This window comes from Marmota marmota, unplaced genomic scaffold, assembly GCF_001458135.2.
Source record: "Marmota marmota marmota unplaced genomic scaffold, marMar, whole genome shotgun sequence".
Taxonomy (NCBI): Eukaryota; Metazoa; Chordata; class Mammalia; order Rodentia; family Sciuridae; genus Marmota; species Marmota marmota.
In genome coordinates this window covers 1,922,836-1,936,734 of record NW_025999999.1, presented here as the reverse complement: position 1 = coordinate 1,936,734, position 13,899 = coordinate 1,922,836, and the positions used below count along the sequence as shown (strand labels likewise).

The following is a 13,899-nucleotide window of genomic DNA, read 5'->3' as shown; positions in this document are numbered from 1 at the left end:
TATTTCTTTTGGTTTCGATTTCATTGATTTCAGCTCTAATTTTAATTATTTCTTGCTTCTACTGCTTTTGCTGTTGATTTGTTCTTCTTTTTCTGGGGCTTTGAGATATAATGTGAAGTCATTTATTTGTTGACTTTTTCTTCTTTTAAGGAATGAACTCCATGCAATGAACTTTTCTCTTAGTACTGCTTTCATAGTGTCTCAGAGATTTTGATGTGTTGTGTTTATGTTCTCATATATCTCTAAGAATTTTTAATCTCCTCCTTGATATCTTCTGTAACCCATTGTTCATTCAGTAGCATATTGTTTAGTCCCCAGGTGGTGGAGTAATTTTTATTTTTTCATTGATTTCCAATTTCATTCCAGTATGATCTGATAAAATGCATAGTATTTTTTGTATTTGCTACGAGTTGCTCTGTGGCATAGTATATGATCTCTTTTAGAGAAGGATCCATGTGCTGGTGAGAAGAAAGTGTATTTGCTCGTTGAAGGATGAAGTATTCTGTATATGTCAGTTAAGTCTAAGTTACTGATTGTATTATTGAGTTCTATAGTTTCTTTATTAAACTTTTGTTTGGAAAATCTATCCAGTGGTGAGAGAGATGTGTTAAAGTCACCCAAGATTACTGTGTTGTGGTCAGTCTGACTCTTGAACTTGAGAAGAATTTGTTTGATAAACATAGATGCTCCATTGTTTGGGGCATATATATTTATGATTGTTATGTCTTGTTGGTGTATGGTTCCCTTGAGCTGTATGTAATTTCCACCTTTATCTCTCTTGATTAACCTTGGCTTGAAGTTTACTTTATTTGTTATGGAGATGGAAACTCCTGCTTGCTTCCACAGTCCATATGAATGGTATGATTTTTCCCGACCTTTTACCTTCAGTCTGTATTTGTCTTTTCCTATCAGATCAGTCTCCTGGAGGCAGCATATTGTTGAGTATTTTTTTTAAATCCAATCTGGTAGCCTATGCCTTTGATTGGTGAGTTTAAGCCATTAACATTCAGAGTTATTATTGAGACATGGTTTGTATTCTCAGCCATATTTGTTTATTTTTGTTATTTAACTTGACTTAGTTTTCTTCTTTGATTAGTTTTTCCTTTAGGGTACTACCTCCCTCTGTTGATTTTCATTATTGTTTTTTGTTTCCTCTACATGGAATATTTTTCCAAGGATGTTTTATAGTGATGTTTTTCTAGCTATAAATTCTTTTAACTTTTGCTTATCAGGGAAGGTTTTTATTTCATCTTCAAATCTAAAGCTTAATTTTGCTGGATACTAGATTTTGGTTGGCACCCATTTTCTTTCAGAACTTGATATATATTGTTCCAGGATCTTCTAGCTTTCAGGGTCTGTGTTAAAAAATCTGCCATTATCCTACTTGGGTTTCCCATATATATAATTTGATTCCTTTCTCTCGTGGCTTTTAAAATTCTCTACTCATTCTATATGTTGGGCATTTTTGTTATAATGTGCCTTGGTGCGGATCTGTTATGATTTTGTACATTCAGCATCCTGTAGGCTTCTTGAATTTGGGTTTCCAATTCATTCTTCATGTTTGGAAAGTTTTCTGATATTATTTCATTGTATAGATTGTTCATTCCTTTGGTTTGGACATCTATGCCTTCCTCTATGCCAATAACTATTAAATTTGGTCTTTTGATGCTATCCCATATTTCTTGAATGTTCTGCTCATGGTTTCTTACCATTATCACTATGTGGGTCTATGTTCTTTTCAAGATTGTATATTTTATCTTCCTCGTCTGATGTCCTATCTTCCAAGTAGTCTACTCTGTTGGTGATGCTTTCATTTGAGCTTTTAATTTGGTTTACTGTTTCTTTGATTTAAATGATTTCTTTTTAGTTCTTTTTTTAGAACCTCTATCTCCCTGTTGAGGTTATCTTTTGCTTCTTATATTTGTTTATGTAGCTCCTTGTCGAAGTGATCTTTCACTGCCTGTATTTGCTCTTTTATAACTTCCTTGAGTTCACAGAACATTTTAAACATGTACATCCTGAACTCCTTCTTTGTAATTTCTCCAGCTGTGACTGCCAATGATTCTAATGATGTGGTATCTTGATTTGTTTGGGGCACTTTCTTCCCTTGTCTTTTCATGTTGCTCATGTGTCTTCCTTTCCAGCTCTGTAGGGTTCCAAGATCTCTCATGACCAGATCTCTCATCCGATCTGGGAGCTGCTCCCACCAAATATGGTGAGAAAGGTGAACCAGGATGGAGGCAGTTTGCTTCCAGTGCCAGGGTGTCTGATGAGGTCGGGGGAAGCAGGCAATGGCATTGTGCTCTCCTCAAAAAATTAAAAATAGAAGTGCCATCTGATCCAGCAATTCCACTACTGAGTGTATACCCCCCCCCAAAATTAAATCAGTATATAAAAAAGATACCTTAAGTCACAGTAATTATTGCAGCATTATTCACCATAACCAAGATAGGGAATCAGTGTAAGTATCCATTAATGGATGAGTGGCTAAAGACTATAACACACACACACACACACACACTAGGACACTAGTTTGTCATAAGAAGCAAGAAATTCTGTCATTTGGGACAATGTGGATGAATCTGGGGGACATTATGTTAAGTTAAATAAACCAAACACAAAAAGATAAATATCGCATAACCTCAATCATGTGGAATATAAAAAAGTTAATTTCACTGAGTTGAGACAAGGAATAATGGTTACCAAAGCCTGGAGGATGTAGTGGGCAGAGAGGATTAGGAAGAAGTTTGTAAATGGGTACCTTATTACAGTTAGAAGGAATAAGTTCTGATGTTATGTTGCCACACACAGGTGACTATAGTTAACAACAATGGATGTGTATTTAAAAAAATTTAGAAAAGAGTATTTTGAATGTTCTCACCCCAACAAGTGATACAGTTTAAGAGGAAAGATATGCTCAATATCCTGATCAGTGTACAATACATATATGTTGCATACATGTTGAAATATCACATGGTACCTCATAAAGTGTACAGTTACTATGTATCAATCAAAAATAAAACTTAATAATAGAAGAACTTTTTTAAATACAGGAAAGACTGCTGAAGGTCTTCTGCAATAGCTTTTCCTGTGATAAGGAACAGATGCATCTGGTTTTATCTATTTCTGATCTTGAACCAAGATGCCATAGCAGCCACCCTGTGTCCATGAGGACATAGACATGACAATAGAACTGCAGGTGCAATGACTGAGACATAGATGAACTGCTAACCCCATGCCAGCAGCTGCTTGCTATCAGACTTCACAGTAGGTAAGAAACACAAGATCTTACATAAGACATTGTATGTCAAGTTATCAAGGAATGTTGGTAAATGCATTCCTGAGCCCACCATCTGGGCTTATCTGACACATTTTCTAGATCTTGGTCAGGGCAGGACAAGGTCAGGAGCAGATTCACATCCTCCAAGCTGCCAGGGGTACAGTGCAACTGTAAGGGCTGCAGTCTCTAGGTACTTACCTCATTCCAAGGCTGAGAGCAGAAGTTTCTTATTTTCCTAATTGCCTCTTCCTGAGAGACCTTTTCTGATGTCAAGTTAAAAAAATTCATCACAAAGTAGAAAGCTGAAAATGCCTATAAGAGAAAATTGCAGACTTTTAGGTTCTGCCCAACACATAGGAACACTGACTTGATCCCTCTGGGAGCTCATTTTTGGTTCATAGAAGAGCAAAGATGCCATTTGCAAGGCATTCCTGCTGCAAACAAGCCATATGCTTCAATCCTAGCTAAAATAAACCCAATGACAGTTTCTTAAGATAAATTATTTTTTAAAAATCATATACATACATAATATTTATCTAATTTAACAAAAATAACTATGTGCATATTACCATTTTTAAGAATTTTCCTTTTCTTTTCCTTCTTTCTTTGCTTTTTCTTTGACTTCTTTTTTTTTTAGCTTGATTTTGCTTCCATTTCTAGTCTAAACAGTAATCCACTAATGTAACAACATTCCACTTTTATCAGGTTTCCAGGGAAACAAAATCAGAAAGTTTACACAAAGCTAAATTTGTCCATGAAGAAATAAAAAAGGTTTTGTTGAATCACTTTCCAAAGATCAAATGAAAACACATTGACAGTACTTTCAAATATAAATTAAATGATGCATTTGTAGCCAGGGGAAAAAAAGAAACAGACCTCATAGTTTTTGAAATCCTGTCTCAAACTACTTGCCATGTCCCCACTCTCTTCCTCATCCTAACTTGATTACTCAACTCTAAGTTGTTTTCTCTAACAAAATCAGAAAGCTAACACAAAGCCAAATTTATCAATAAAGGAATAAAAGGGGTTTTGTTAAATCATTTTCCAAAGGTCAAATCAAAACATATTGATAGTATGACATATCTGCTTCCATTACTGAGTAGGAGGTTGGCTCTGCCCTGGCAAGAATAATTTTAGAGGTAGGGGCAGTATCAATTTTAGGTATTCTGTCTCTCACTTATGTGTAGGAATCTGCCATGCATACTTCCAAATAGATTTGGTTCCTGATATGGGTGGAAGCATTCACCCCTAACCACAGTCTTCCTTAGACTCACAGTTTGATTTTAATATATATTTTCTATGTGTTTTTTGGTGTATGTTAAGGGATTATAAACTGGGGATCATATATATAACTCAAAAGATTAAGAGGCATTTATTTTTTTATTTTTTATTTTTTGGTATCAGGGATTTAAACCAGGGCCACTGAACCACATCCCTAGCCCTTTTTTATTTTGAGACAGGGTCTTGCTAAGTTGCTTAGGGCCTAAGTTGCTAAAGGTGGCTTTGAACTTGTGATCCTCCTCTGCCTCAGGCTCCCAAGCTGCTGGGATTACAAGTGTATATCACCACACCGAGATATTTTTTTTTTTATTTTTTAAGGATGTCTTTCAAATTATATTCAGAATTACTGATCTACCTTCACATGTCTACTTTTCTGCTTGGAAGAGTGTTAGCTTTCATCAGACAGATTCTCACAACAGTCCTGTGATCTTGAAGACATTATGCGAAGTGAAAAAAAGTCAGTCACAAATGTACAGATATTGCATGATTCCATTTATATGATGGCATTTGGCATAGTGAAATTCATTCCGAAAGCAGAATAGTGGCAGCAGAAGCTGAGCAGGATGAGGAAGAGGAAGGGGATGTTTTATTTAATGGATACAGAGCTTAATTTTGAGAAGATGAAAAAGTTCTGGTGCTAGGTAGTGAAGATGATTGTACAACAATGTGCAAGTGCTTACTGCCACAGAATTGTACACTTGAAAATAGTTGTAATACTTACCAAATAGTTAAAATGGTAAATATTACATTGTGAATATTTCATCACACATACCACATACAAAATAAAAGTAAAAGAGAAAAATGGCTGGTTCAGACAGCCTCATTATTTTGCTACTAGGTCCTGCCTTGGATGTGCAGAGTATAGAATCAAATAGAATCAAATATGCAATATACAATAATATAATAATGCCATTATGTAGGAATAGAAAATACAATAAATATAGTCTCATGATTAAAAATACCTGAGTCAAATTTAAAGCAATGATTAAATTGCTTCTTTTTATATTTTTTAAATGTTCTGTGATAATTATGTTACTTTTATATTTCCTCCAAAACCAATAAGGTATTTCCTGTAGTCACAGTAGAAATCCAGCCTTAGGTTCAAGAGCAAATCCTAATGGTGAACTGGGATATGTTCATTTAGGCAGTTGTGCAGCAGAATAAGATCACTTACTCTCTTCCTTTGCTCTGGGACAAGTTCATTTACATTCGTGTTCATTTACTTTTTCATTCCATCTACCTGACAACCTTCACTGAAAGTCTTCATGTGATGCAGCTTAAGTGGTAGTTTTCTTTTCTGTATATGTTCTTCAGAAACCCACCAGATATTGCATTAATACCTAAGACAACCTCAGCCTCATAAATCCCTGGGAAAAGTTTCTTCTATAATGAATTATTGTTTGCACAAACATGGGTTGGTACTACCCCCCCTCAAATAATGTGCTGATGGGATGGGACGGGATGGTAGTGCTTAGGGTATTTTTTCCTTCTTAAATGTATCTTGTATTATAAAAAAATCAACCTGATCCTATGCTTAGAGTAAGACTTTGAGGACTCAAGCCATTCAATATCTTTTGCCAGAATGGACTTAAAGCTAATTCTTTTTTTTTTTTTTTTTTGGTGGAGGGCAGGGGTGGGTACTAGGGATTAAACTTAGGGGCATTTAGCCACTAAGCCTCATCCCAGACCTATTTTGTATTTTATTTAGAAGCAGCATATCACTGAGTTGCTTAGTGCTGAGACTGGCTTTGAACTTGGGATCCTTCTGCCTCAGATTCCCAAGTCACTGAGATTATAGACATGGGCCGCTGCACCCGGCTAAAGCTAATTCTTGAAGGAACTGCTTGCAGCCTTATTTTTCTCATTTACTTCAATGAGGCTTAAGAGCTAAATACACATACATGTATTCAGTTGACCTTTGAACAACACAAATTTAAACTGCATGGGTCCAATCATAAGTAAATTTTCTTTTTATATTTGAGATAATTTGAAAATACCTCAGCCCCAGCCCAAGGGAACTTTTTCTTTTAAAATTATTTTTACCACTTCATAATAGTTTATATATATATATAAATAATAGTTATATATAACATTAGGATTCATTTTCACACGTTATACATGCATGGAAGATGATTTGTTCCAAATCAGTCCTCAGAACTTCTAAAGAACTTCAGTGTGGCGAGAGGACTGCTAGGAGAAAGAGCTAAGCTCTGTCAGCGCCTCCCTGATGCTAGGGCCCACTTGACATCTGCTGCAGTGGAGTTCTGAGCTGACAGTGACACGCAAGAGCTGAACATGAAAACTTCAGGATTTTTGTGATGTAGTTCATGTCAGTTTGGGAGGCAGAAATAGACTGGGATGGGAATATTTACACTATGGAAATTGGCAAAAGGTACAAATCAGCTCTCCATCCCCAGTAACCACTTGTCCAGCATATCCATTGCTCATAAGCAACTGCCAATTAAACAGGGAATATAGTTCCTAATTTAAAAAAATATATATATTTACAAAGAGGACCGCTTCCCCCCCAAAAAATATCTGAAATGGAAAAAAATTTCCAAAACATGGGTAAGTATCAGACAGTGACCCTGAGGGATGTATCCAGAGAAGAAACAGGCTATGCAGAGGGAGACAATGAGCTAATCCAAGGGGGCTACCAAATAAAGGTTTAGAAGTCAGAACAATCTCAACAAGAGACCAAGAAAACAAACATAAAAGCCGCTAGGGGGAGCTCAAGGGCCCACCACCTTTTCCAGCCATTACTTCTCCCTACCTGGATTGCAGAAATCACATTCAGAGGCAAAAAATTCCATTCCCTCAAGGAAGAAGGGTTTGCTCTATGTTGAAGGCAGGAATTAAGCCATGTTTCCCAGGAGGCAAAGTGTTCAGAGACATTAAAACGTCAACTCCTTAAAGAGGGTATGTTCCTTTTCCTTTACATTTACTTCCTAGCAGTGACTGGAATTAAACAGGCCCTTGGCTGTCTCCAGCTGCCCTCACCACTTGCCTTCCTCTTGTGGTACCCTCCTTCCTCCTCCAGAAGTTTGATTCAGGCAAAGGAGGACCCTGGCCCAAGAAATCCCATGGTGGGCAACCAATGCCAGCTCAGTTACAGAGTATCCAAATGAGGTTCTAGTTTGTTCTGAACTGGAGGTTGGAGCCAACTAATAACCAAAGCTATTGCTCTGCCAGTGGTTTTCCTGTGATGTACTTTCCTCAGGATTCTGGAGAGGGAAGCTGTGGTTGGGCCATGATTAAAGTAAGCCTGGATCCATGGCACTACCTCCTGCTGCTTTCCCAGAGACCAAAGGAATGAGGAGCTCAAAAGTTTCCCAAAAAGCCAAGACTTAAGTCAGGTCTGGGTACAATCAGTCCTGTGCTGTCTCCAGGGAGCTCTTTCTGTGACACTTATAAGAAAGTCTCTTATATTCTATAAACTTCAACCAAAATCCTTCTAGCCAATATACCTCATCATTTCACAAACTTACCTCAAAATTTCCCTGGATTGGTGGCAAGTAAATCCCATTGAAGGCACACTGAGAGTAAGGGCAGTCACCAGTGTTGAAGAGCTCAAGAATGCTTTGCTGGCATTGTTCATAGTTTCCAGTACCCTGGATTTGAAACTCATCAAATGGCAGAGTCCTCTTAAATTTCTTGGTGCAAGGGGTCTTGTAAAGGTCACTTACGTTCACAACCTTCTTATACCCCGTGTGAAAGCATGGGTCCCTGAGGCTTCTATCACTTGACACCTGAATGAAAAAAATCACTTGAAGGAATCCTGTGAATGTTGGGGTACAAAAGCCACAATCTGACATCATTATTGTGTAGGCATAGTAGAAAATGATAGCACATAGAACTGGCATCATTATATCTCTCCCTGAGTTTTTTACCAATAAAAATAAGTGTTAAAAAAAAGTTTCTATTGCATGCACCAGAAGTGGTACCAGATGTGACTGTACCTGGGGAATTTATAGGATGCTGATATTGTTAAAGCTGGACCCAGTAATGTCATTAGCTGGGAATGCCTTGGAGTTCTTAGGCCTAAATTATATATGTTGGAAGAAGATTCCCCAGGGAAATTCTCAAGACTCCCAAAAATTGAGCCTGAGGCTCTTTACCTCCCTAAGCAGAGAATCAGAAACTCCAAAAGGTGGAACATGTGTTAGGTCTTTTAAACCAACAGAATCCAGTGATTTTTTTTAATCTTTATTTTATTTATTTATGTATGGTGCTGAGAATCAAACCCAGTGCCTCACACATGGTAGGCAAGTGCTCTACCACTGAACCCCAGCCCTAGCCCAAATCCAATGATTTTTAACCTTCAACCCCACAGAGAAGAAATTGGGTGGCTGTGGATAAGAAATTTAGTGGAACTCTGAGGCTCAATGGGCTATACTCAGTGGCATCTACTCTTCTTACTGATAGTCTTCTTACTGATAGCAGTTTTGAGAATCAGAGAGTGCTTTGGGGGAAAATAGAGAACTGGTTGTTCTTTCAACAAAGACAGAGACCAGCTGGATATGACAACCTTGCTCTGTGTTTATTTGTCAGGGTGTGCCTGGTACTCTACTGATGTGGAGCATTTAACTTTTCTTGCCTTCAAAAATACAAAAAGCATAAGGTAATAAGATTTGATGTGTTGATTAATAAATTCTGTGTTTTTCCTGAAGTGTTTTTTTCTCTTCCTCTCCAGGTCATTCCAAACAACCCTGTTTTCTGTACTTTGTAGAAAAGGGAAATAAAAAATGGCATAGAAGACCATTTGCTTATAAATTGCAACAACCTACCCCTGAATGATACTCTAGCATGCAGCTTTCATTACCAATCCTTCAGGGGTGAGAAATTAATTGCTAAGGAAAAAAATGTGTGGTTTCCTTGGAGATAGTGCAGTAAACAAACACAGGAGGGGATGTCTGGATGGAAGAATTCATAGGGGTCCACCAGATGTAGCTTGGTATCCTGCCTGAAAGGGTTTGGAAAGTACAATAACCAACTTCAGACCAATTACAGAATTAGAAAGAGAAAATAACAGGATGTGAAGGATGGAGGACCAGATGTGGAAAGGGCAGGTCTGAATTCAGTTACACTTGCCTGAATGTCCTTGGCCAGTTTCTGCCAGAGTGCTTGATCCTTCCCATAGCACAAGAAGCTATGTGTGTATACATAGTAGTCCTTGCCATACAGGCGAAATTGCAGAGAGTTTTCTGGGGACTCCATAGTGTGGTTTTCAGGCACAAAAGTAATTTGTGTAGAGGCGCCCCCAAGGTCCAAAGCTCCAAATGTTTTCTCATGATTCATCTTTTCTGAGATCCCGCTGAACCAACCTGAGTTCTAAAAAAGAGGACAGTCAACAGTGCTAAAGGTGTTTGGACACCCAACTTTTCATCATGTTTCTTAGAGTCAGGGAATTTCTAAAGCAGAGAAGCAGGGGCAGAAAGGTGAGGCAAAGGGCATTAGAGGTTCCTGAGTCTGCACCAGATCAACAACAAAAGAGACGGGCTTTGAGGACATGCACACACTGCTGTGACATAGAAGGAGTATAACAACTGCTACAAACAAGGGGTCTAGGACCAGGCCAACTCAAGTTCATCTGCCCACTCAGTCAGCTATTATCATGTGACCATGAGCACAATCATTACCCTCATTAGGCATCACCACCCACCTCTAAAATGGCAGAGTCCTCTTAAATTTCTTGGTGCAAGGGGTCTTGTAAAGACCTCAGACTGTCGTTTGAGGATGAATTCTCTCATCACAAGTAAGTGCTAGCACAGCACACAGCAATCAGCACTAGGCAAGTACTAACTGCTCTTACTTTTAATGATAGACTTTCTTTGCCTCTGACTCCCAGAGATGAAGACTTCCCTAAGGAAGGTCTTGATAGGCAGCTATTCCTCCAGTAATTCTTACAAACATGGGAATAAATTTATGGCACTCTTTCATCCATCATTCACTCTGGATGAAATATTGCCTGAGAAAGCAAGGTCATAGACCCCCATGGAGTCACTTCCATGGGTGATGTGAGATGATCACCTGAAAGAAACTGCCAAGCAGATAGTTGATAGTAATCCAGCCATAGGCACCTTCCTCTTGGCCAGTGATGATCGTGGCACCCTGGAAGTTAAAGGGGTAGGTGCTGAGGGTCCTTATCACTGCATCAATGACCCTGTCTGCCAGTTGTTCACTTTCCATCCTACACCAAAGAAGAGGTGAGGTTATCATCTTGGTCTTAATAACTACACCTACCCATTCCCACTATAGTTTCCACATAATGCTGAAAGAAACAAACCAAAACATCCTGGAGTAAGTGGAGAACGGGAATCCCCACACACGGCTCACAGAAGAACTCTACTTGAGGACAAGGCTGAGCTAATCTTTTTGTCCCCTCTTACCTAATTCAAATCTCTCCAATCCTTGAGTAGGTTAGTCTTCCTAAAAAACATCTTTGCTCTTTTGTTCCCTGGTTCAAAAAATAAAATGTTCTAAAAAGATTGTGGTCATGGTAGTTGGGTATTTTGTCATCTCCATGCCTAGAGCTGATGTTTGTGATATTAGTTCCTATAATATCTAAATAAAATTATTGTGTGACTCCTAGTTGGTTACACAAGTTAGTCTGTACTTGAGGTTTTCAATTTGGACTGTGGTAGAAAGCAGGTGGCAAGTCACCTGGAACATAGCCAACTTCTACTGCTTCCAAACTGGGAAATACCTTCCTCATACTATCACCAGTTCTTGGGTCCATTTGAGACCTAAGAAAGGAGTTTTCCAGGGTTGTCATAATGAAGATGAGATGCACCAATTTCTAAGAGCTAGGCTAAGCAACACTGAGAGCCTCCCGGTGAGAGGATGTACCTTCTAACTCTAACCTCTCATCTGAATGCCTCCCATACCCACTACCTGCCTCCTTTACCCTTGCTTCCCTCCACTGCAATCTATCTTCTTTACCAGCGTCACCAATTGTGTAACTTTTTTAAGTGAGTTTCCACTGTCTTCAAGATAAACTCTAAATTTCATATGGTCTACAAGGCCTTCTCAGAATCCCATTCACAACTCTGGCTCTGTCCCTTACCAGGCAGACTTGGGACCTTGGGCGTTACTCAACATTTGTGAGCCACAGCTTCCTTATCTGGTTAATAAACAGTTAATCATATCCTCTACTTCATACTGCTGTTTTGGTGATTACATTAAACAATGTATATCATGAATTTAGTATTCTTCTAAGAATACAGCAAGTGCTCAATAAATATTAGCTTCTACTATTATTATTTTACAACATGCACCCTGTCTCCTGTCTTTGCAGAGCTACTAACAGACCTGTGAATATGCCCTATTGCCCCACCACTGCACATCCTAGAACAAACTCCACACCAACTGCATCAAGTTAGCAACTTTGCCCTGCCTCTTCATTGCTGTATCACAGCTCTTAGAATGTGCCTGACACACAATAGGTGTTGAATAACAGTGGGTTACTGAACATGTGCTATCACTTGGTCTATAACACCCTTCCCTCACCCGACAAGTCCTCTTTTGTGACTCAGCTCATATATCTCCTGTTTCTGAGGGCCTTTCATCCTGAGCAGGACAAATGCTCCCACAGGAGCTCTGAGCATTCCTCTGTAAAAGAAGTGATCACACTGGGTGGAACTATTTCCTTGGGGCTGAGTCACCTTCATCCATGTTCTGGACAAAGTAGGCACTCATGAGCGATGAATGAACAAGTAAACAAATAATGCAACTAGGTGACCAAGTGTTGAACAATAAAGTGCTTGTTATAAATGTCTTGGGACATCTGTGGGTCTCCTCTAGTCTGCCTACACCCAGATATTGATTGACTAATTCTGTGTCTCCAAATCTCAGAGCACATAGGCTCAGTCTTTCTCTCTGTGTGTCTTTTCCCACTTGAGTTTACAATGGGCAAATGGGCAAGGCTTTTTTTGAGAAGTGGTCTCTTTAATTTCCTCAATATCACCTCATACATCCTCTCTCAGCATCCTTAGTAGCTCGGATTTCAGGCACATACCACATGGCCGATGCAAAGCTTCTTTACATACTCAAAATCTTAATATATATATACTAGGTTTGGGGAGTTTTACTCACTTATTGAAATTTTCTTTCTTTAGAATGTGTAGCATTTGGTGTGCTAGGGAAGTGTGGTTATCTCTTATAATTTCAGGGGCTCTGGTGCTGCCTCTCTGAACTCTATATGCTGCCATACCTGAGCAACCGCATGCCTGCTGTGGCTCCCAGGTAAACAGGTGTCTCATGGTGCTTGGACACTGGAATCACGTCCCTGGTCTTTTCCATGCATTCAGCCAGGTAGTCACCTATTTCCTGTAATTTCTGAGCATATTTTGAGATTCCAGGACCTACGGAAAGATATAGCAGAGGATAATCATTTTTTAAAAAATATATAGGACATACCTTGACAATATCAGAGAAAATATAGTATTGCTGTGAAAATACAAGAAAAAAATCAATTTCCTGATGTGATATATATTAAGTTACTATACATAGAGGGTAACTCACTGGACTTAACATTGTTATGATTTAATTTTCAAATGTGGAGGCAAATCCGTCTGGTGCTTGATAATTTTGCCACTGGATAGTACAATTTCAAGTAATTGTATAATGTTGTCTCAGAATTTGATGTGGATCTTACAGTGTGCTTCTCTATTAGCTACTTCTGTATGATTCTTCCACAAAATTATAATTAGCAACATTAGTTCCTAGAATACCTAAATAAAAATTATATTTATAGCAAAAGTTAAATTAAGCACCAGACATACTTGCTTCTAGTGAAAAGATAGAAGCTGCTACTGGCTATGTGATCAAGGGAAGTGCCTAAAATTTCTGAGGTGGGTTTTTTTTCCTTCATTAGCAAAAGAAGGAATAGAATCCTTGATTCTTCAGTGACTTTCCCACTCCAATACTCTGCTTCCCTAGTAAGACTTTTCCTCTAGTTTTAGAGTGAAAATGACTACTGCTATGGAGAGGATGAAGATTCCTGAAGCTTTTAAAAGTTAACACTCAATATTTTCATCTCACATTAAGATAAATGTCACACTATTAGTACATCATTGCAAGTATTTGATTTAAAGATAATTATTCAAATAAGTTAAGCAGATCTCATTCACAGGTTTTAAAACAGCTAATTTATTTAACTTTAATGAGAAAATTAGCTCTAAATTACCAGCTTTTTGCATTCAGAAAACCAGGACTTAGTATTTCTTTCTCTCTTACTCTCTCTCTCTCTCTCTCTCTCTCTCTCTTTCTCTCTCTGGAGAGGGGGAAAATACTGTATTTGTTAGGTCAAATATTCATGCACTCATGGGATGAGCCTC

The 13,899-nt window shown here is 38.4% G+C and overlaps 1 protein-coding gene across 3 annotated transcripts in view; it reads right to left on the bottom strand.

Moving 5' to 3' along the window:
• Positions 1–1,910: 1,910 nt before the first annotated feature.
• LOC107149929 (ectonucleoside triphosphate diphosphohydrolase 1-like) overlaps positions 1,911–13,899 on the bottom strand; it is a 107,449-nt gene continuing 95,460 nt past the window's right edge. For 2 of the 3 annotated variants that reach the window (XM_048807051.1, XM_048807052.1), the window contains exons 4-9: positions 12,774–12,924; positions 10,592–10,751; positions 9,653–9,892; positions 8,050–8,310; positions 3,479–3,592; positions 1,913–2,307 (exon numbers count right to left, since the gene is read on the bottom strand). In XM_048807051.1, coding sequence (XP_048663008.1) covers positions 2,182–2,307; positions 3,479–3,592; positions 8,050–8,310; positions 9,653–9,892; positions 10,592–10,751; positions 12,774–12,924 — 1,052 coding nt within the window. In that variant the 3' untranslated portion in view covers positions 1,913–2,181. Of the gene's footprint in view, positions 2,308–3,478; positions 3,593–8,049; positions 8,311–9,652; positions 9,893–10,591; positions 10,752–12,773; positions 12,925–13,899 lie in introns of all 3 variants that reach the window. The other variant, XM_015494840.2, reaches the window with a different exon arrangement.